The sequence below is a fragment of the Pseudochaenichthys georgianus genome, chromosome 22 (genome assembly GCF_902827115.2).
Source record: "Pseudochaenichthys georgianus chromosome 22, fPseGeo1.2, whole genome shotgun sequence".
Taxonomy (NCBI): Eukaryota; Metazoa; Chordata; class Actinopteri; order Perciformes; family Channichthyidae; genus Pseudochaenichthys; species Pseudochaenichthys georgianus.
The window spans coordinates 13,931,738-13,955,161 of record NC_047524.1 but is presented as its reverse complement, the minus strand read 5'-3'; the positions used below and the strand labels follow the sequence as shown (position 1 = coordinate 13,955,161).

Genomic DNA, 23,424 nt, shown 5'->3' with positions numbered 1-23,424 from the left:
CCCAACACACCACTGGCTTCATCAAAAATGCACAGTTCAAACTAATTAGTGACATTTGGCCATTTGTGAAACTTTTTGCTCTCCAAGCTCATCTTCCGTCAAGCATGGCCTCGTAGCTCATAGAGGAATACTTTTCATCAGTAAGGAATAATACATTTATAAAAACATAAATGAATATTTCTACCTCTACTTTATCGATGCATATCTAGGTAGAGATCTGATTATTATTACAGTATGTGATTCCAGTTACTTATCAGGCATGAATTAAAGAAAAAGAAAAATCCTGTCCACTTTCCATGTCTAACTAAATTATTTATTTGCATGCAAATTACAATCCATACGAATAACAACATTGATTATGATAATTGTTTTCATGTCTTACGGATACAAAATAGCTCTTAGTATGAAAGCAAACATCTGGATCGACATGTAAACAACTGTGATAAAATGATGAGATGAAAGCTTCATTATGCAGATAAGTATTGAAGTTCTAATAGCAGCTTTTGCAGAGATGTGGAATCTGGGGAAGAGAGGTGTATAACACACACAAACTCACACACACACAACAACTCACACAGACCTATTCAGTGTGACTTGGCCAGTGTGAGGTGTCTCTGTACTGGCAGCTATTCTTCAGCGAGGGTGCAAACAGGTGTTGTGTAATTATTTTTTGTATAAACAGCCTTGTTCTTAAGATTTATCACCATGCATTTTTGCATTGGAACGGTTGGTCTCAATATGAAATGAAATGAAAGCAGTTTTGATCTTTTTTTTTTACATTAGCATTAACAATTTGTCTGTGACGAGGGTAGGTAATGTTGATGAACAAACATCCACCTGACTCTGCAGTTTTACTTTTACGTAACTTTGTACTATTTCTCAGCTGTTTATACAGCACGGTTAACTTATATCATTTCACACTGCAAGGTTGGATACCAAATCACAGTCCCTTCATGCTACACAAGAAAAACAAAACAAAATCAGTTGTTCATAAAGTGCTTAGATGCCATCACTCTCATCGACGCTGTTTTCAGCTGTCCAAAGTTAGCATGAGCCAGTGAACAAAGTGGAGCATTTTAGCAGATAGAGGACAAAATATGTCTCTTAGAAGTTGAGGAAAACCAAAAAAAAACAAGTTAAAGAAAGAATATTTGATATCCATTCACCAGGTGTCCAACAACATGAGCCCAATAAGATACTTTCTCTCTTTTCCCCAAATCAACTTAAAAACTGATCATATATCATAATATTAGCTTATCATATCTCATTTTGCAAGTCATCTGGAATCCTACTCACATTGTGAATACAATGTAATGATAATCTAGTAGCTCTGGAGGAGCTTGTCTTTTCTGAGGAAATCAGCCAAGTCTTTAGAAAATACAAATAAAAGATATTGTTGAAATGTGTCAGGCATGGGGATAATCAAATGTTTTGGGTGCTTGACATATTAGGATATCTCATCCTCTGCTGATCTGATTTTGGATATTCTTTTAAAATCTTTCTTGTGAGTTGCCCAACTAAATGAAATTTCACTCGAAATGCAATAGATAATCCTGTCGAATGACTCCTATACAAATATTAAAGGCATGAAAAACACAGATAGAAATAAGTGACATGATGTCAAATATACAGGGTTGTACTAAAAAGTATGTTGCTGTAAACTCTGATTTGATGGTAGCTTGTTAGTTGTCCGTCCAGAGCTTCAAAAGTATTTCCAGAATTGAGAAAGCATCGCTGCAAGGCAGAAAGTTTCTGCCAAACTTTCTTTTACCGCTGTGTTTTCTGTAGAGTCTGGGTGAGAGGGGAGCACTTGAAAATGAGCGAGCAGCAGAACACGGTGAGGAATGGAGCAGTGCAGGTGAGGAGAGGGGAGGTAAAAAGCTGACAACGATAATATGGAACCAAAAGGAGCGTGCAACCTGGCAGTCACTCAAATCCTGCACCTGCACCTTTATAAAACAAGCTCTCTGCTGAGCCTCGCTGGCTTCCTCGTCTCTCTCTCTCTCTCTCTCTCTCTCTCTCTCTCTCTCTCTCTCTCTCTCTCTCTCTCTCTCTCTCTCTCTCTCTCTCTCGCACTCTCTCTCTCTCTTTTTGTTTCTTTCTCTGTCTCCAATCCTCTCTTTTCTTTCCATGTGTTGTTGCTTGGGGCATTGTCATTTTCGGCATTCTTCGTATACAGTGTGCGCTCTGTATACGTCTGTCTGTGTGTTAATTGCGGTTATCCTTGGGGAAGCAGAGAACGATGAGGAGGACCTGTTTGAGAGCAGCCGTGCCAGGTTCTGCTACGACTCAGCATGGAGCTACAGACACCTGGTCTGCCTGAAGGGCAAGAGGAAGGTAGACTTGCTTTTTCTCTTCGCACTCCTTCTGCCCTCCCTTCCCTTTCTGTTCGACCTCTCTCATTCTTTCTCTCTCACTTTCACACACTCTTTCTCTGTCTCGGCTCTCCTCGAGCTTGGAGAAAACAGCTGCTGTACAGCCTGCGCTCAGGCATCCCACCTTACCTGCCCAGCCTATCCCATCAATCATGGCACTCTACTCACCGCTGTTTGTATGGATGCAAGTGCGCTAGAGAGGGAGAAACTTAGAACTTTGCGGGTCAATGACTTTGAAACAATTTATCCAGAAGGCCCGAGGCCACTGAAACAGCGGATAGTGTTCCATAAATTACAACAATACATCACTGACCCTCCTAACCCACTCTGGAGCAGACACAGGCTTACCCACTCCTTGAACCTGTGGGCTAGATCATTAATATCACTTAAAGGACCATCATTTATTTATTATAACTTTGGTCTTATTTTGAAAGTTTTGTGATGATTGCTGAGATCCGGTAGTAGCTTCCTGTAGTCTCAGGAAATTATTGTGGCTTGTTAAAATATAGTTTGGCCGATAAAATACAGGCCAAACCACAACCACAATGTGTTGGAATGTGGATTTAACTACATCTGCCTACATTCAGGCTAGCTATTATCCCTGTTTACTTTTTTTGTGCTAGACTAGCTTATCCGTACTGGCGGTAGCCTCATTTTTATGTTCAGATATAGGAGTTGGATCAATTGTCTTACCTCGTTCTTAGCAAAAAAGCAGGGGTTACCAAAATCTCACACTATTATACTCAAGTTGACGGGACGGGTGGTGCAGTGGTCTGTGCATCCGATCATCAGATCAAGGGGGGTGCTGGGGAACTCCAGTTCGAAACCCGCTCCTGCCGCCACTGCGTCAGGCCGTTGTGTCCTTGGGCAAGACACTTCACCTGGATTTGCTCCTGTGGGTATTGTCCACAGTACATGTATAATACCAATGTGTACTTGTAAAAGCGCGTGTGAAGATGGACGGCGTGAAGATGGACGGTGTGGCACAGTGCGCTGTGCAATGATCATCAGATCAAGGGGTGAAACCCGCCGCTGCTGCGTCTGTAAAGCCGGTGTGTCCTTGGGCAAGACACTTCACCTGAACTTGCTCCTGTGGGTATTGTCCACAGTATCTGACCATTGCATGTATGATATATGTGTAATGTGTGTATATGTAAAGCGCTTTGAGTCATTGAAAAAGCGCTATAATAAATGTAAGGAATTATTATTATTAAGTTGAGTATGGCAACGGTAAGTCGGTTTTAATGGCAAACCTTGAAAAAAGTCCAAGTTTCAAATAATTAATGCCTTTTACATAGATTTTACATTTTGATACACCATGTCATACAATCTAATCCATTTAGAGCTGTGGTGAAATGACATCTGTATCATGACCAAGGTTTAATATTGTTCTGATAACTCTGAAATTGGACCGTGATCTGTGTCTGTCACCACAGTGTGGCTTAGATTTATGGACTGGCGTGCTTTGTCGCTTTTTCACTGCTCCTTGGCCTTTCCACTCAATTTTGACATTCTCTATCAGCATTGTAGCCATATGTGCACATGGTGGTTGAGTGATGAAAAAGTTGCCCGTTTTCATATTCAAGTCTGACATATTGAGGAATGGAAAGATGCTCATGGAGTGCTTGTGGGCAAAGACAGTGACATACGGACACTTATGAGACACACTCTCTCTCTCTCTCTCTTTAATTCTCTCCGTCTCTCTCTCTTGCATACGCACACAACTCTTGGTCAGCAGCACAGATGAGTTCTGGGAAAACAAGCAGCTGCAGGAGGAGGAAAGGACCATAAGGCTGGACGGCTTGCCAAATTTCATCATCTATTATGGATTGCCTGAGATGCGTACTCTACTGCAACCAGGGGCATCTCTCAGATTCACATGCAAATCTGTGCACACACACACACATGCATGCAAATTATGCGTACCTCTACACGTTCTTTGGCATACGATTTACAATCCATAGGCCCTATAAAACCAGGACCTGCAATGCCAAACTGAACTCTCAACGTTACAGCATTACTGATGCATTACTGGATGTCATCTTACAATTTATAATCTTCTTAGTAAAGTTTGACTTAGTTATGAGGCAGATTTACCTCTTCTCCCTCTGTACTGATGTCAGACCAGCGCTACAGTTACTCACAGAGAGTACCTGTATAGAAACAAGATGGGCAAGTCAGTTAGCATGCTAATTTAGCTAGATATCTCTTGAACACAAAATATGTTCTGACTTTTTCGTGTTACTTTTTACGTTTACTAGTACTATTGTGTCAACCCAGTCTCACGGCATTTCGTGTTCACCAACACGATTTTTAATCTATTGATTCGTGTTCACCAACACGATTTGCCCCTTTTTTTCGTGTTGCACAGCACGATTTTAAAAGCAATGTATTTCTACTGCCTGCAGCACGTCTTTTTCTCCGGTCGGGTCGTGGAAGACTGGAAGCTGTGTGGTTCATAAAACATGTTCTTACTCAATATCAAGCCACAATTATTGCTTTTATTTTAAATCGTATAATTTCGGACTTTTGTTGCCGTCTGTGAGGAAAATAAATGGGGCTCAGAGCCTCAGGATACTGAAATCTGTATTTTTAAATATTTTTTCCTTCTAATTTGTTATTCTTTTCAAAATAACACACTGTTATTTACTCACCAATAACACACAATTATCCTTGCTTTTATTTATTGGTTTAATTCCATAATCTCGGGCTTTTTTGGTGTCCGTCAGGAACTGAATTTCAAAATAAAAATAACCGGAAACAGACGTAGGCCTATAAGGGACATTTCGAGCATCATTGCGATTGTCAACATTTCTGAGTTTAGGATGGCCGAAGACACTACACTACCCACCCATAATCCCCAGCTATCGTTTAGGACTACAGTCCCCGTAAGGTTACGCAGAGCGTCAAACAGCTGTGTGAAATGGAACGAAACCACGCCAGACTATCCAAAACTGGAATCGAACGCCCCCCCAGAACTACACATGCTGGCTATTGTGTTTCGCAAAATGTTCTATGGGACGTCTCTACTGAACGTTTTCGTTTTTCTCACAATTAGAAGTTGCCAGTATTAAACACATTGGTGTTATCAAATGTAAAACATATAATTAATAAATGGGTGAAAATCGCTTGTGTCCATAATGCGCAGCATTAATATATACCCACATGACAGCTCATTGCTACTTTGTAATTCTACTCCACTACAATTCAGAGGTTAACCTGGTATTTTTACTCCACTGCATTTATTTGAGTTACTTTGCAGATTCTGATTAATTATGTGAAATATAAACAACCCTTAAATCAGACTTTAGTTACACCTGAGTAAAATTCAGGTAAGGTGATTGTCAAGTGCCAACAATCAGGAGAGATATTTGATAGTTGGTGCTTGAAAAGACTAAACATGTATCTGCAATTGACATTAATGGAAACAAGTAATAAAGTATTTTCATTACTCGTTATTCTCTACTAATAGTTAATTAAAGACTGTATATTATGGCTATTTTGCACATCCCTTTCAAGATTTTCAAAGGTTTATTGACATATCATACACAACTACGGTGTAGTTATGCAATGAATTAAAAACTTGGATCACAGGTTCCTCAACAGTGCATTACAAGACATCTATCAATATGTGTGTACCTCCACCATTAAACTGTCATATTCTGCACATTTCTTATTATATCTACATACATAAGAGTATAATTCATATGTATAATATCAGTTCAAATAAGTGCTTCAAGATAGTTAACATTGCAGGAAAGCAATATATTAGACGTTAAGTACTTTGTCAGGCTTAATATTTATCTGTAGATAGATTCCCCCAAAGTTGTTTTCTTATTTAAAAGAAGACCTTAATCTGTTATTTAATGTTTAAATAAAGGTTAATTCGTTTTTCTGTTTTGCACCTCTTCCTATTAATATCTTTGTACATCCTGCACTAAACTGTTTTATTATAGAGATCACTTATAGTATCTTCTTGATTTTTTATATTCTATATTTCTATATTTATACTTTCCTCCTATGAAAGTATGTACTCTTAATATTTTTTAATCAAATATAACACATAAAAACAATAATTCAATAACGTGCTTTAACCACTAGGAGGTGTACACAAGGTACACACAGCCATAATAACGTTGTATTATTAGTGTGTATGTACAACATCTGAAGATGTATAGTTTTATGCATGCTTTCACATAATTGTACAGCATATTGCTATACTATTTCCGACTCAGTATTTACATTCTTACATTCAAAGAAAATCAGTAATATCTTTAAAAACTACAGTCCTTTTATATCAGCTGTGCACCGTTATGGTGTAAATATAACCTATCTATGAATTAGATCAAATGTAAAAGTCAGCCGAATTAGTGTTGATACTGCAAGGATAAGATGTTGTTTAATTGTTGATATATTTATGATCCACGTCAAGTATTCAGTTTCGGCGGCATTTCTTCCAGTTTTTCCAAAGGTCTTCTCATCAGGGCTCTATAAATAAAGAACTACGGCAGATCTGTAATATGTAATGCAGCCGAACCGTGTATTACAATGCCGTTATGTGATGACTTTCAAAGAGAAAAGCACGAGCACTCGGAATTAAGTATTATTTTATTCTTTTAAAATGTTTTCCGGATTTCATATAATATAAACACCAAATCCCAGCATGCATTGCGGCTAACACATCCAATCAGCGAGCTTAAAACCATAGCTGAGGATCTTGGGTAATCGCTCGAAATGCCTACGTCTGTTTCCGGTTATTTTTATTTTGAAATTCAGTTCCTGACGGACGCCAAAAAAGCCCGAGATTATGGAATTAAACCAATAAATAAAAGCAAGGATAATTGTGTGTTATTGGTGAGTAAATAACAGTGTGTTATTTTGAAAATAATTTAAAAAACAGATTTAAAAAATACAGATTTCAGTATCCTGAGGCTCTGAGCCCCATTTATTTTCCTCACAGACGGCAACAAAAGTCCGAAATTATACGATTTAAAATAAAAGCAATAACTGTGGCTTGATATTGAGTAAGAACATGTTTTTATGAACCACACAGCTTCCGGTCTTCCACGACCCGACCGGAGAAAAAGACGTGCTGCAGCCTGCAGGCACGAAACACATTAGGCTTGTTTGAGACAAGCAAGACCTGCGCAGTTGCGATCAACGTCTTGCTAGTGCGTTGCATGATGGTTAGTCATTTTGTCCGACTTGCTCTGGAGGCTCGCCCACATGAGACTTTGAAATCTCGCGGGACAAAGACGCCCGCAGCCTTGAGAGCGAGGCGAGGCGAGTTGGCGCAGTTGCTCTCCACGAGCTGCGGAAGCGAAATGCTTGATGGGAAACGGCTCGCTGGTATCTCGAGCTGAGCGCTCATTGGTGGTTTTTACCACGTGCTGCTGATGAAACTCTCCAATTGGCTGGCAAAAGTTTGTTGTTGTTTTGTGTCAGTTTTACGTCGCCACATCCATTCCCATTTTTCATCATTGTTCCACAATGTTTATCATCGTGAAATTAATATCTATATATTTTATACTATACTGCTTACCGTTTTCATACTTTATATATCTTAGCATATTCATACACACTGTTCATACTGCTCACAGGCTGATATCTAGTGTATTCATACCCCACTGTTTATTCATCATTCAATTCATTCTATATGTTATTCTGTAGATTGTGTACATTACTTTCCACTTCACTGCTTGTTGCACCTGGTTAGAAGCTAAACTGCATTTCGTTCTCTCAGTACCTGTAATATGTGCAATAACAATAAAGTTTAATCTAATCTTGAGCAGGAACAAATGTATTTACTTAGTACATATCTGACATTAACGATTAAACACATTTGTGCATTCTTTATAAATGCAAACCGAGTCAAGCCGACTCCGGAGGTGGCGGTATGCACCTTAAAGTTGTTTGCAATCCGCCAAAAAACCGAGAGAAGAAGAAGAAGATGAAGAAGCCGTCTCCGAGCTGTCCGACTTCAGGCGAGCTTTTTGAGACCTCCCCCGGCTGCGATCGGCTACTCTCGTCTACTTTCGAGGCGAGCCGCAATGTGTCTCAAACAAGCCTATTACCAGTAGAAATACATTGCTTTTAAAATCGTGCTGTGCAACACGAAAAAAAGGGGCAAATCGTGTTGGTGAACACGAATCAATAGATTAAAAATCGTGTTGGTGAACACGAATCAATAGATTACAAATCGTGTTGGTGAACACGAAATGCCGTGAGACTGGGTTGATTGTGTAGGTAAGAGGACTAAATATGTGTTCCACTATTTCTCAGCTGCCCTTGTTGCTAATCTTACATTTAAATATATAATGTCATCTGTTCTGTTGCTTATCGTCGTGTCATGCCTCACAATAAGAAAAGTTTGATTATTCTGAGACTAACCTTTGTGCATATTAGAATGCTTACATTTGTAATAATCTGCTGTTTACTAATGTGTCTCCTGCTGAATTGTTGATATATTTTTGTATCCATGTCAACTCACAAGATTATATATCCTCTGCAGTGGTTAGAGGGGCTTTGTTGGCTTATGTAGAAGATGCTCACTAGATAGCATATTCATTTTATGGGCAGAGGTGTGCTACATGGCAGCTGGAGCCCAGTCCACATACAGTAGATCCTATCTAACAGCTGTTGTCCGGCTTAGTATCTAATATGGTTTTATGCTGTGCTGCTCCTGATGTGGGTGGGTGAGTGATGAAGTCAGAGCATAAACACCAAATATCCACTTTGTACATATTCTGATTATGATATTTCATCTGTCTATGATTTGCTCACTCTTTGACTTAGCTTAATGCAGCTCTGCTCTATTGCAAACACATTCGCAGCGCTTATTGCTACTTTATTTGAGCTGTGCTAAGATTATTATAGATGAGTATAGCGTATATTGATCTGTCCTAAGAATCAACCTTTAGGCTATGAAGGATCCAAAATGCATCAGATCGCATGATCACCTTTGTGATGTTTGAATGGGGTCGCTACATCCAACCATTTCTGTAACTTTCAGCAACCAACAATCTGACATGCTCACTCACTTCACAGTTATTTTCCTGGTGTGGGGAGATGAGGTAGTTTCAAGGTTCTAACAACTCTCTCAAGCTCTCTTTTTTTCATTCATTACACAACTATTGTAAGCAACACCAGGAATTCCTTCCAGTCTGAAAATGTATGCCGTTAGCCCAAAACTATATTCAACCATCATGTCCCATCTCTCCATGACAGCACAGTGTGGCCTTACAAGGACAACTGTAAAACATTTTTGCTGTAGACGTCATTTTTCAATTAAATTAGCATCTCAGTTCATAGAGGTGTCTAGGTCAAATGGTAATCCCTTTCACTTCTAGGTCTTTGTTCAAAGAAATTGTCAATTTGTGTTTCAGAACCGATTCATGGGAGCCTATCAGAAAGTTTGTGCTGCACGCAGTCTCTGGTCTAAATGAGATTTCAATAGTACATTACATTGCATTTAGCTGACACTTGTATCCAAATCGACTTACAATAAGTACATTCGACCAGGAAGACACAACCTTGAAGAAAACAGAATCATATAAATACATCAGGTTTCATAGAGCCAAGTATTTCAAGTGCTACTCAACTGGCTTTAGATATGCCAGTCCTTTATTAGTATAAAAGTGCTCTGTTAGCAGTTCTTTGTTAGTAATTCTATCGCTCGAAGTGGAGTCGAAAGAGATGAGTTTTCAGTCTGCGCCGGAAGGTGTGTAAGCTTTCTGCTGTCCTGATGTCAATGGGGAGCTCATTCCACCTATACGTATAAAACCCAAATAAATAATAATTCATGAGAGGTTAATGGTGCGTAAACCAAAATCTGTTGGATATTGGTATTGGAATTTCAGTTAGTAAGAGATCGAGGCCAAGTACTTCAGATGGACAGAAGTTGCCCTGTGGGCCTCACCAACGCTAATCCGTGAGTCAGGTGTTGTCGAGGCGTCTTGGTATTCTTGGTCCCATCTTCAGGAAGGGGAATGAGAAAACTTGTTGTGCTGCATGTTTGTGTATCTTTTCAGAGGGAGCACTTTGGCAGGCACCATTACCGCCCAGCAGTAAATTGCCTTGTAAATTGCAGTGCCGGGGTAATAAAGCCAGATTTGTATATCACCGGGAGTGGAGACTGTGTCTGTCTTGTAAATTTAATTAAACAGCAGGTGCAAAATCAGGTCATATGGCTTTGATGTGCCCCATGTGAGAATGACAACCAGACAAAGATTCTAATACGAGCTGCATTTACATATTTTTGCATGCGGCAGGCGGCTTGTACGGAGGTAGGGGGAGCCTCGACTATCACCTTGTAGTGTATTAAATTCCCCCCAAATTAAAGAGGATTCAAATTAGCTGTCACCTTCCATTTTAATAGATCTACAGCGAAATAAATGTTAAAGCTCTTCAGAAAGCCTTGAGCTTGTTAAGAGAGCGCATAAACTCAGCCATTACCAACACCTTGTGCTAAATGAAAAACTTTCAAACTAATTGGCTTTTATTGCCTGTCTACTGTACATTACACAGTATTAGAAACCAACCCATTAGAATGCAATTAAAATGCTTCTCAAGATCTCCAGTTGAACAAGATGTGACATCAAGCTAATGTAACGCCTGCAGTTATAAAAAAAAGTGTTATTTTCCTGCCGACTTGGGTTTTAATATAGATCTCTTTCTGGCTTATGTGCACTGAAGCCAAAAATCATCCTCTTATGGCTGTGCTTGACCTGTGACACTGTCAACGTGCTGTCTGGGCTCCAGAAGGCCCTTTCTTGTACGTCGGTTGGAGCTCACTGCCAGAGAGCTTACAAACGTGTCAGCGGCATCAGTTGACCTGACGGCAACACCTTGGCTTGTTTCTTTTTTTTGTGTGTTGGGAGGTAGTGGTTAATAATTACCACCTAGGATGTAGCCATCTGTGCCGCCCTTTCACGGCCTGTTAAGCTCGCTTTTCAGAAAGTTTACTGTTGACAGAGGGCACGCGAGAGGAGTGAACGACAGAGTGCGTTAAAAAGACTGCACACTCAAGCAATATTAAAAGGAGCACTAAGGAGCTGATTTACAAGCAGAAGGTAAAGGAGCAAGGATAGAAGATGAGGGGCGGGGGGAAAAGGAGGGAGGTTCAAAAAGGGAAGAGGCCTTGGAGGAATTATTGTGGTTGGGTACACTCATTAATACACCAAAATCAGGGAGATTAAATCTGAAAAAAGGCATCTAAATACATGTAGTGAACATCAAAGCGTTTAAACCCTATTGAGGAGAGTATTCTCAATAATTCACAGTGACCTCACACAATCCCTCTCTTGTTTCTGTCCCAGCATGCACACTTTCCACTTGTTCCAGCTCTGTAACTTTTCATCAAACCCGTCCATCACTCAGAGATGCCTATTGTCGTCAGCTCTGAGGGACACCTGTGTTTCCGCCATAAGGCAACAGTTATCATCAAGCTGTCGGATATCTGTCACTATACCAGGATCTATGTGAAAAACGTTTGCTGTCAAAACCTGTCAAATTTCACAGAGTCTTTAATGAGAAAAAGCCAAGTTGAAACCACAGGCGCAGACGCGTGTGTGTGTGTGTGTGTGTGTGTGTGTGTGTGTGTGTGTGTGTGTGTGTGTGTGTGTGTGTGTGTGTGTGTGTGTGTGTGTGTGTGTGTGTGTGTGTGTGTGTGTGTGTGTGTGTGTGTGTGTGTGAGAGAGAGAGAGAGAGAGATTCAGTAGGCGGAGGGAACAGGTGCATGGCTGGAAGCTGTGTTGGTGGAAGGAGCAGTAGGGGTCTCTGATAGTACAGTACGACATCTCTGATAGCTGACAGTCCCACCAATCAAACACACACTCACCTGCCAGTGACTGAAGGATACATGACTGACATTACGTAAAGAGCAGCGAGCTGGAAATTGAGCTTCATTTCTCAAACTTCAGGGTAAATCCACAGACAAAATCTTTCTTTCTAAGCCTCAGGTATTTAAAAAATCTATTTGTTTTTTGAGTGATTTCCCCCCAGTTCTCTTTCCACCTGGCAATATTGTAATCAACTCAGGCCTGTTTGTATTTGACTATGCGCTCATTGCAAAGCAAATCCCTAAGGTCCTCGCTCTTCTCAGGTATGTCATCATGACAGAAAACAGAGTTTGTTACTCTCCCCGCGGCGCTCCACAACCGTTATCCTCCCAACAGGCCTGTCAGAGGCCAGGTGAGGAGGCTCAGTTGAATGACCCCAGGCAAACTTCTCCCAGATAAAATCAAGGGGAAGGAGGGAGAGCGGCGAATGAGACGGTAGGCAGGTGGAGCAGGAACACAGAAGCAGAGGGTTGTAGTACAGGAAGTGGAAGAGGTTTAACCAAGCAAGAGAGAAGGAAGGAATGACACATGGAGAAGGTTAGAAAGAGAGTGGAGGGAAATATATTTCACACTGTGGTGACTTGAAAAAACACTTATTATTTTTACATTTTTGTCTAATATGAACATTATATATTTTTTCTATTATAAAAGGAATCATTTTAAATGTTTTCGAAACATATTTTGCTCACTCCTATCTGTCCGTTTAAAATGAAACTTCAGCTGTAGCTTAGTTTAGCTTTGCAACAAGATTGGAAACCAGAGGCTACAATGTTAACACTTGCCTAGTCTTATCTTCAATGTACTATTATTTCATCCATCAAGCTGGAGGAACACATGTGTTGTTCTATTTAGGTACTAGATTACCGGCACCTCCAAAGCTCAGTATGTTTCTTGGTTACCTCACAAGACCTTGAGACTTAAAATACGTTGTAACTATGTTGTACAGGTGCTGATCGGTGGGCGAGCCTCGAGTTTTCTTCTCCTTGTAGTTTGTTCTCAGGTAAGCAAACTGTCAGCATGATATTTAATTGACACAAACAAGTGGTATTGATCTGCTCAAGCTTTCAAAACATCAAACTATTCCTTTAATTGGATACAATCTTGCTCTAATAATTTAAAACAATCACACTGCTGTTCTGTGTGCCAGTGCTATTTGCTAGAAATAAGGTTTTCCGAGTCACATCTCACCAACTAATAGAACTACATCAACATATACCGTACATCCTTTGTTGTGGGTTTGACAGGCCAGAGTTGTGTCTTGCTGAACCACAGGGAGCTAATGAGAGCTAATAGGTGTCCGTAGGCTTAAGGGACAATGAGCATAACAGAAACGTGCTGTGATTACATAGAACAGAGGCGGTAACCTGTCTGCTTATGTCAGTCACTTGCTGATGTACAATGGCCCCTGGTCACAATTAGAGTCCTGGGGGCTGGGCGTGCAAGTATGAGCAAATGCACATGCCCATTATTAACCCTTAACCCCCCACCAAGAGCTCTTAGCTTGAAATGTCAACGTGCGTTTACTTGAATTTTTCCTTTGCAGGGGCTGATGCTGCCCGTCAGCGTGACATGTCAAAACTGAGAAAGACCCTCTAGAATGGGCCTCAATGCTCCGTGGGTCAGACAACTGTACTGTACTGCTGTATAGTGGGCTGAAGACTGCACTTAGTGACACATGAGCAAACAAATAAGATTCCTTAACCATACAGAATAACCCCTCGATCTATCTAACCCTAGCTGCTCGCAGTATCTGATGTTCCAAAGTCAGTGTGTGTATTATTATTATTGACAAACAAACTGTCCTGTTTTTACAGCTCTCTAGTTCCCTCTTCTGGCAAGCAGATAACCAATCATGTCACATAAGTTATAATATTACCCAGTACAACTATTTGATGACTTTCAACTAGTGCTTATGAAAGTTTACCTTAAGAATCCCTGTGGGTATTAAAATGTGTCTCACTTCTGTATTCTACTCAAGGAACAATCATAGAGGCAGCTAACAACACTAACACACTATTAAAATGAAGCAGAGGCATTGGAACAATACTACATGTTGCAGATAATGAAGCAAAACCTATGCGGAATGTAGCCTTGAACAGTTAACTTATAGCATCACAAGCACTGTAGTTACTACAACACTGACGAAGCCATTAATTAAGACTACAACAATAGTATATTTAACTCCATACTCGCTGAATAGATTCCAGGAGGAAAGGTGTTTCCGTCTTTCACGGATGTCACTGAATTTGTTATATTATTCTATACAATTTTGTATGTTATTAAATACTGTATCTCTTTGCGCTTCAAAAAAGTAAAATAAAAAGAGTCCAGGAAAAATGTGCCTTCATTAAACAGCTGTAATAAATAGATATTGCTTCATTATAGGAGTCCCAATCAAAAATAATTTCTGGAACTACTGGACAAGACCGTAACCGTTTTAACATGCAAGTCCAATCCACTCAAAATGAAAAACCTGCCGTTATGACGTCTGACTGTGATAAGATTTTCTATATTCTCCTGCATTGATGTTGAGGTGTAAGAGTTAAAAGGCTAAGAGTTTGTTTGTTGGATTGTATGTGCAGAGCAGCAGGGGGGGGGGGGGGTGCTGATGGGGAGCAGGAGGAGGGTTTGGCAGCAAGGTGTTGGAAGGTAAAGCCAGAGCAGACCATCCTGATCGGCCTGCAGCCAGCACACGTGTGACAGCAGAACCCTGTGTTCTATACCGAGCAGGTGCAAAGGCCTTGTCTCTTCTCTTTTCATCCATCCCTCTCTCAGTTTTGGCTCTTTGTCTTTTAGGCGATACATTCATCCTGGTTTCTCTGTCACATCTCTCCATTTCCGTCCCTGCACCTCCTTGCCCCCCCCCCGCTCCGCCTGTTTAATACTTTATTTGCTCCAGATAACACATCAGCTTCAACGCCCATCCACAAACTCTGTCACCATGATGCCCACAGATGGCAACTTCCTGTGGTCCTGCCCAGTGATTGGTGGAGAGACTTCCAAACAGAGAACAGCTGGTGAGGGATGATATATCACCCAGTGTTTGCACTTTCATTTTCAGGGTTGTCTTGTTAATGCTCCCAATCCAGCATCTGGCAGGAAATAGACACAAAGGCAGAGAGAGGGAGAGAACAACCTGTTCTTTGGCAGACCTTAACAAAAGGCTGACACATGCCTGATGAACACACAGTGCTGCAAGAGAACATACACAACTTCCATGAATATGAACGAAGAGGCTTGAAGCAAGTTTAAAAGAGACTAGATAAGAGGATGTAAACATTTTCTGCAATAGGTCATTGTTAAGAGAAATACATCATAAATAGACCACCACTACTTTGTATTGACTTTTTATACTTTGCTGTTTTCCTGACATTTTTATTGAACACAATTCCTGTTTTTTTTGTGATTTTATCTTAAAGCACACGTTATGATTTAAAAAAAACTTTTAGAAAAAATTACCACTATGATTTCTTTAATTGACATTTTTAACTGTGACTTTTTCAATACTATGACTTTCTTTTGACTATTTTAAGACTTACTATACTAGTTTTAGGTCCTATCTATCTGAACGCTCTCAGTTTGTACGTGTTAACGATGAATCTTCCACGCAAACCAAAGTTAGCCATGGAGTGCCACAGGGCTCAGTGCTCGGACCTATTTTGTTCACATTATATATGCTTCCGTTAGGCAATATTATAAGGAATCATTCTGTAAACTTTCATTGTTATGCGGATGATACTCAACTATATTTATCAATCAAGCCTGATGAAATTAATCATCTAAATAAAATTCAAGACTGCCTTAAGGACTTAAAAACGTGGATGACCTTAAACTTTTTGATGTTAAACACGACCAAAACTGAAGTTATTGTACTTGGCCCGAAGAATCTACGAAACAAATTATCTAAAGATATACTAACTATGGATGGCATTAATTTGGCCTCCAGTGAGACTGTAAGGAATCTTGGTGTTATATTTGATCAGGATTTATCCTTTAACGCCCACATAAAATCAATTTCAAGGACCGCCTACTTCCATCTACGTAACATTGCAAAAATCAGGCATATCTTGCCTCAAAACGATGCAGAGAAACTAGTCCATGCATTTGTTACTTCTAGGCTGGATTATTGTAACTCTTTATTATCAGGGAGTACCAAGAAGTCAATCAAGTCGCTTCAGCTGATTCAAAATGCTGCGGTTCGTGTACTAACCAGAGTTAGGAAAAGGGACCACATTACTCCTGTTCTGGCTGCCTTACACTGGCTCCCTATAGAACACAGGATAGAATTTAAAATTCTTCTTCTCGCCTACAAAGCCCTTAATGGGCAGGCGCCATCTTACCTTAAAGAACTCATTATACCCTACTGTCCTACTAGGGCATTGCGTTCCAAGAATGCAGGGTTGTTGGTTGTTCCTAGAATCTCTAAAAGTACAATGGGAGCCAGAGCCTTTTCTTATCAAGCTCCACATTTGTGGAATCAGCTTCCAGTTTGTGTTTGGGCGGCAGACACCCTATCCGTTTTTAAGAGTGCGCTTAAGACCTTCCTTTTTGATAAAGCTTATAGTTAGGGCTGATTAGATTCAGCCCCTAGTTTTGCTGATATAGGCTTAGTTTGTCGGGGGACATCTTACTTCTTCCTTCTCTCTGTCTATACCTGTGTACTCTCATGTTCCGATTAACCCAGCTTCCCCAAATGTCTTTCTTTTTGGTGTCTATATACGCCGGGATCCGGAGTCATGGATGATCCTGCGGTCCTGTGTCCTGGATCGCGAGCGCTGGTTCTTGAGTCGTGGCTGTGGTCCTGGATCATCGGTCTTGGATGGATATCCTCGTGGATTCATCTTCCTATTATACACACATGCATCTCCAAACATTTGGACTACCTATGTTGCAAATGTATTATCTTTTCAATTTACACACGGCATCTATTGCACGTCTGTCCGTCCTGGGAGAGGGATCCCTCCTCTGTTGCTCTCCCTGAGGTTTCTCCCATTTTTCCCTTTAAACTGGGTTTTCTTCGGAAGTTTTTCCTTGTACGATGTGAGGGTCTAAGGACAGAGGGTGTCGTATTGTCATACTGATATTCTGTACACACTGTGAAGACCACTGAGACAAATGTAACATTTGTGATATTGGGCTATATAAATAAACATTGATTGATTGATTGATAGTTTTATATTGAAAAAAAAATCATAGTACAGTATGTCGAAAATATTGAAAAAATATCATAGTATAGTATGTCTGAAAAAGTCATAGTATGGTATATCAAAAATATTGATAAATAATCATAGTATAGTATATCGAAATATGTTGAAACAAGTCATAGTATAGTATTCGGAAAAATGTGAAGAAAAGTCATAATATATTATAAAGTTTGAAAACAGGCCTATAGTATGTTGAAAAAAGTCATGACAAGGCCTATGTCGTAAAATAAAAAGTCATATGAAAAAAGTCAAAATATAGAATGTCGAAAAAAAGTATATTGGATTTTGTTTGTATTGTTATTAAAGATGACCATAACAATAGGGGCCGGTGTGTTCGTGCCAGTATTTTTGTTTTTATAAAAAGGGTCACCAAATCGTGACGTCTGTAGTCAACAATGTATAAAATACTAAAACCCCACAGCGCCTTTTCTGGGCAACCTGTCAGAAAGACGCCGTCGAGGCAGTTTTTAACCGTTCAACTACAGTTTAAGTTACCAATAACGTTATACAAGCCTTAACATAGAAAGAAAGAAAGAATACCTAAGTTGTTTATTATTTTATTTGAGTTTTGCCTCTTTTGTTTGATTTGTTTTGACTATTGTAAAGGCCTGTTTTCTTTATATCTGTGTACAAATTTGTTATTTCTTTTTTTTTTTTAATGATGCCCTCCTGCCATTAACAATTAGGGGCCAGTGGGTTGGAGCCATAATGTATTTTGTTTGTGTTATTTTATCTGCACAAGTTGAACGTAACATGCAGTTCAGACATTGAACACAGGATGAAGCATTCATTTGAGAGTGCATAAAGGTAATCACCTGGTGGTTAGAATCAGGTGTGTGGGACGGGAAGCAAACAGTTACTGACCGTGTCGAGATAAGCTGTGTGTTAACCTTTGTATCCAGCGTGAATGGCATGCATATATTGTTCTCTGAATGGTAACAGATGAAGCAATGTGGATACATTCATTAAGGTGAATGTATTGGACACAAAATAAATGGATCGATGGATTCAAAGATATACGACTCATATGGACATTGTTTTATAGTCTGGAACACGCGTCCGAACAAGTTCTCCCGTTCGCATCCCTCAGTGGTTTGAATATAGATTAGCTTTTAAAGTCACTACAGACGTGTTTATGACTTTTTCTACAACATAGCTTACTATACTATTACTATAGGGTTTTTTAAAAGCTAGACTATAATATTAATCTTTAATGACTTATTTCATTATATCCCTTACTTTGAGTCATGATTTATTTTGTGACCTACTATACAATGTTTTTTTGATGGCATACTCGATAAGGACATTTTAAGTGTGACATTATTACTTTTTTGATGACATACTTAAATAAGGGTTCTTAAAGTGTTATGACTGAGACTACGTAAGGGAGCCTTCATAGGATTAAGGGTGCATTGGTTGTAATCGTTTGTAACTGGAAGTGTTAATGAAGTTGTTAAATGTATTTAGGTATTAAATTATCTCCTGCATTTCCATCCTGGGTCTTCCTGTTAATTGAAAGGACAACGACCCGCATTGAACACCAGAGGGAGCTATTGCACAACCAACTGGACCTCAACACTTCAGTAAATTGGTATCAATGAAAAGAGCCGACTCACAAAAAACAACAACCTTTAATACCTAGTGTCACAGTGTTAGTGAAATTGTAGATATAATGAGATGCTGAGTCTAAGTTGTCCAACTTATCCAAATATGCCACTTTACAATGTTGATATCTTTGTCCCAGGTCAATTAATTTTCAATTACTGACTAAACAAGAGACATTGTTTAATATCTCTAAATACAGAAGTCTGGCGTACAGACAGCATTTCCTCTGACAAAAATACACTTACAGATGTGACTGAAATGTCATTGACCATTACACCTGCCAACCCTGCTCTTAAACAGACAATACACAAGAAACTATGACGTAAAACAGGTGTATACAAAAATCAACAAAAAGGTAGACAAATTAAGCCAACCTGTTAAATATAGGAAGGCAAACCGCTGTATTATCATATGGCTGAACAATACAAATATATTGTCCAAAATGAAATGAAAACCGGACAGCTGAATGATAGTGACAAAGCTACCATTCCAAAGATCTTTAGAGGCTACAATATTGTTATATTTAACATGTAGAAGTCAGAGAAAAATCATGCAGCTTCATCTCTTGACACAACCGGTTATAAAATATAAATTGCTGCTTGTAACCAAACTTGATCTTAGAATAGTTGCAAAGTAGACCTTAAGCTCTTGTAAAACAAACTTCATCTTGCTTCAAGGGCCAAAACCTAGGAACAAGCCCTTTACTTGGTCAAAGTGTCCTTTTTCAACACCTGTGCTGATGTTTCGCCTGCTCCAGTTTTTATATAGGGCTTTATATTGAGCCCTTACAAGCTTCTATTGTAGATAACAATATGCAACTGCAGTGATTGTAAAGTTTGCTGTTTGGCCCTTTTATGTTTGTTGCATAATAATACCTGTCGAGTGGTGCCAGTAAAAGAGAATGTTGTGTACAAAAATGGAAGTGGCCATGATTTTTGATCGACTTTAGTTTGTGCCTGCTGAAGACTTCGATGGTGGTGAAAGTTGTGTTTAAATTAATATTTGTGTACTTTTGCTATCAGAGCCCTGATGACATTACAAATGATAAAAACCCTTACAAAGTATGGTTGCAATCTCTCATATATATTGACTTCTTTTGAGTAGATATTGTTTTCATCTGCTAATCTCCCCTGTTAAACACAGCAGGCACCATACCACGCACATCACAGATCATATCAAGAAAACAATGAAACCCAGATACAGTGAAGCGTTTACATAAAGAAGCATTAAAACGTTTTTTCCACCCTGTAAAAACTGTTAATACATTACAAATACATGGTCAAAATGCACATACAGTGGACAGCTGTTTCCTTATCTGTTCCAGGAAATCTGCTTGGCACGATTGTTATTAAAACAACAAAAGCTTGAAGAATTCAACTATGATTTTGGGAAAAGCACCAAACTTTAAAAGTAGAAAATTGGACTGGCTTGAATATCAAATGATCATGCTCATACAGTCGGGGAGGTCAGTGAAAGCAACACAGGCTACAGGAAAAGTATTCAAATTGTAAGGCTACTACCAATAAAGAGGATTCTCATACAGAGCAACTTAGTTAAATGTAAAAGGACTGGAACGAGTTGCAGACTGGCTACCCACTGTTCATCGTTTTTGGTAACTGTAGCTCCATTTCTCATGAAACGCTACATAAAAAAGCAGTAGTAAATGGCTTGTCAGAACATTAAAATGGCTGGTATGAAATGCATGGTAAGAACAAAACAAGACAGAACACAGGCAGTCGTAGTGAGATAATTGGTTTATAATTAAATGTGTTCACCTTTGTTCCCTTACTTACTTAACATTGTTTTACTGAAGCAGAGTTTCCCCTCACTGAAATGAAGATGACCAAATAAAAAATGGCCAAACCCTGTTCTGGTTTACAAACTTCAAATATAGCGAAAAACAGTAACACAAGACATGGAAGATGAAAATAAAATGGATATTTTTCTGAATAACTCCCTGATTAAATAAAAGTCATGATATGCAAATATATGGTGACATTCTGCAGCTTTCACTATATAAACCTACTCATGACATAAAGTTGTTTATGATAAATCCATAGCCTTTTAAGAATGTTAATGTACAAACTTGCATAGATAAAGTGATATAGTATAGAGCAGCTTAATAATGACATGCCCAAAAACAGAACATTCTTTTATAGGCTCTTCTGATGCCCCTTGCAGGGAATAGCTGCTTGTTGTTGGAGTACCAACAAAACAAAACATCGACACTTGGACCACTAACATATGCAAGTTTGCAATTTGGGCAGATATTTGTTAAGTCTCAAAGAGTGGGAGCTCTGAGTTAAACTGTGAGTTCTTTTGCAGCTCTCCTGCTCAAAAAGACTTAGGAAATACAGGCCATACAGTAGGTCACACAAAACATCAGTTTAGGACAGCTGTTTTTTTTGTCTTCCTTTAGTTTTTTACAGTATGGCTATTAACAGGGTGGCATATGGATGACATCATAGACTCATCTGAATATAAAGGGCTTCACTGACTGTCTGTAATGCTTTTAAACATGCTTTCCCTGGGATTATTTGGACTTTAATTATTTTTAATGCACAGGGGAAATGCCTGATTTTGGCTGTTCTCAATTTAAGGCTCTTCATTTCTATTTTGCTAAACCACTACCTGGGGACTGAGAAGTACAGGAGTGACATCTCTGTTATTGTGGTATTAAAATGGTTCCACAACGCGAGGATACAATTTCCTCGAATAGACTTAACGTTGAACTTAAAGGGGAGTACCACTCAATTTGGGAGATGTCTGGATCTAAGAACAAAAACATCTGTGACATTTTTGGGAAACACACTCTTTCACAAGCATGTGCATAATGCCTGGAGGTGTGTTAAAGAAAATAGTAGAGATAGTATGAAAAACATACGCTGGAAGTTCGAAAATAAAAAAACTTCAGTCTTCACTGTCACCAACTTAAGTGTAGTTTTAGATTTGAGTGGCAATCCCCTTCAATAAGTGTACATAACAATTTGGAAAACAATCAAAAAGTACAACACAGACACTACTCTGAGCACAGTTCTATTAAAAGCAACCGGTTATAAAACATTGACATCATCAAGAGGACGTGCTGTACATCGAGTTGAGTGATAACAGCCTCCCATCTCCTCTACCTCAGTCATGAACATGAAGTAGAAATCATGTTCCGTGTGCAAATCGAGTGAACACCAAACATGCGTGGTGCAACTCTAATGCTACTGACTGAATCTGTAGAGCTACATTGAAGTGTGGTGGTGGGGAAAAAAGCTTTTGTTGCGTACGACCAACCGACAAAACAGAGCGATAAAGTAAAAGTTCTTTCTAAGCTGGCTCCTGCATTATATTGTCCATACAAGAGAAAAGCATTTATCTTCTTCGATTCTTCCTTTGTTTGCAGTGACGCGTCAAAATTCCACATCACAGGAAGGACTTCTCGAAGCAGCCCGGACGTTCTCCTCATCCCCAGACCACCAATGTCTGACACACGGACACAGTGGTCCTTAGACAAGTCTGACCTCCTCTGACCTTTAACCGTACAACCTCTCTTCAGCCAGGGTGTAGGTTCGCTTTCCTACCATGCCTCTCTCATGCAGAGCGATGGATCCCGAAGCGGCCGGGGGCTGGAGCGGGCACAGCCAGAAAAAAAATGAAGCTGGTGGTAGGAGAGGAACGAAAAGGGATGAAAAGGAAATAAAACATGGCCTATCCATGAAGCATCCGGCTCCGATGGTGTGTTTAGGTTGGCAAGGGGTCGTCATCGCCTTTGCTGCACTTGCACTTACAGCACAGGACGATGGGAGTGGCCAGAAGGAGGAAGGGGGAGGCCACCAGCAAGAGAAGGCCGAAACCAGCAAAAATCCCAACAACCTGCAGGGAGAGATCAGAAAGAGTGAATACATATATGTAAATACATTAGTTTAAACAAAAAGACAATGGTATTCCCTTCCATCCTTGAATCCTGCAATTTGCCCAGCTGATGGCACTAAATGCTAAAACGACATATCTTTACAGCATAGTTGCTTGAAGACGCATCAGAAGCTATTTGAATACAACAGGGGATGTTGGCAATTTTTCACGAATGTATAACTATATATTCTTTACTTATTGCTTTTTAAAAGCTCTAAATATACCATGTTTGCTGTTACAGGCTCTGTTCCAGCATCAACACTATTACAACTAATTGGTTTAGTAGACCATATCAAAAATAAAATATATATATTTTTACTGATGAACTACAAAAACACAATTCTCAACATTATTAGCTTCAAACTCTTTAATGAAATAAGCATGAACGTTGGTGAATTCCCCACATGGGGGCGCCAGACACCAGAAAGTTCAGAGCCCCAAAATGGAATACATAACATGCAGTCACATGCAATAGTGACTTATTATAGCACAATGCTTTCC

At 39.5% G+C, this 23,424-nt stretch overlaps 1 protein-coding gene and 1 long non-coding RNA gene across 4 annotated transcripts in view; one reads left to right on the top strand and one right to left on the bottom strand.

Moving 5' to 3' along the window:
• Positions 1 to 16,669, top strand: part of LOC117467424 (uncharacterized) — a 144,137-nt gene extending 127,468 nt beyond the window's left edge. Inside the window, exons 1-3 of one of the 2 annotated variants that reach the window (XR_004554390.2) lie at positions 2,114 to 2,337; positions 13,161 to 13,214; positions 15,114 to 16,669. This is a non-coding gene — a long non-coding RNA (uncharacterized lncRNA). Of the gene's footprint in view, positions 1 to 2,113; positions 2,338 to 13,160; positions 13,215 to 15,113 lie in introns of those variants that run through there. The other variant, XR_011645259.1, reaches the window with a different exon arrangement.
• Positions 16,670 to 19,030: 2,361 nt separating this feature from the next.
• The window catches only part of rnf144aa (ring finger protein 144aa), a 50,961-nt gene continuing 46,567 nt past the window's right edge, over positions 19,031 to 23,424 (bottom strand). For both annotated transcript variants that reach the window (XM_034111021.2, XM_034111022.2), the window contains exon 8: positions 19,031 to 22,884. In XM_034111021.2, the coding sequence (XP_033966912.1) occupies positions 22,753 to 22,884 (132 nt within the window). In that variant the 3' untranslated portion in view covers positions 19,031 to 22,752. The remainder of the gene's footprint in view (positions 22,885 to 23,424) is intronic.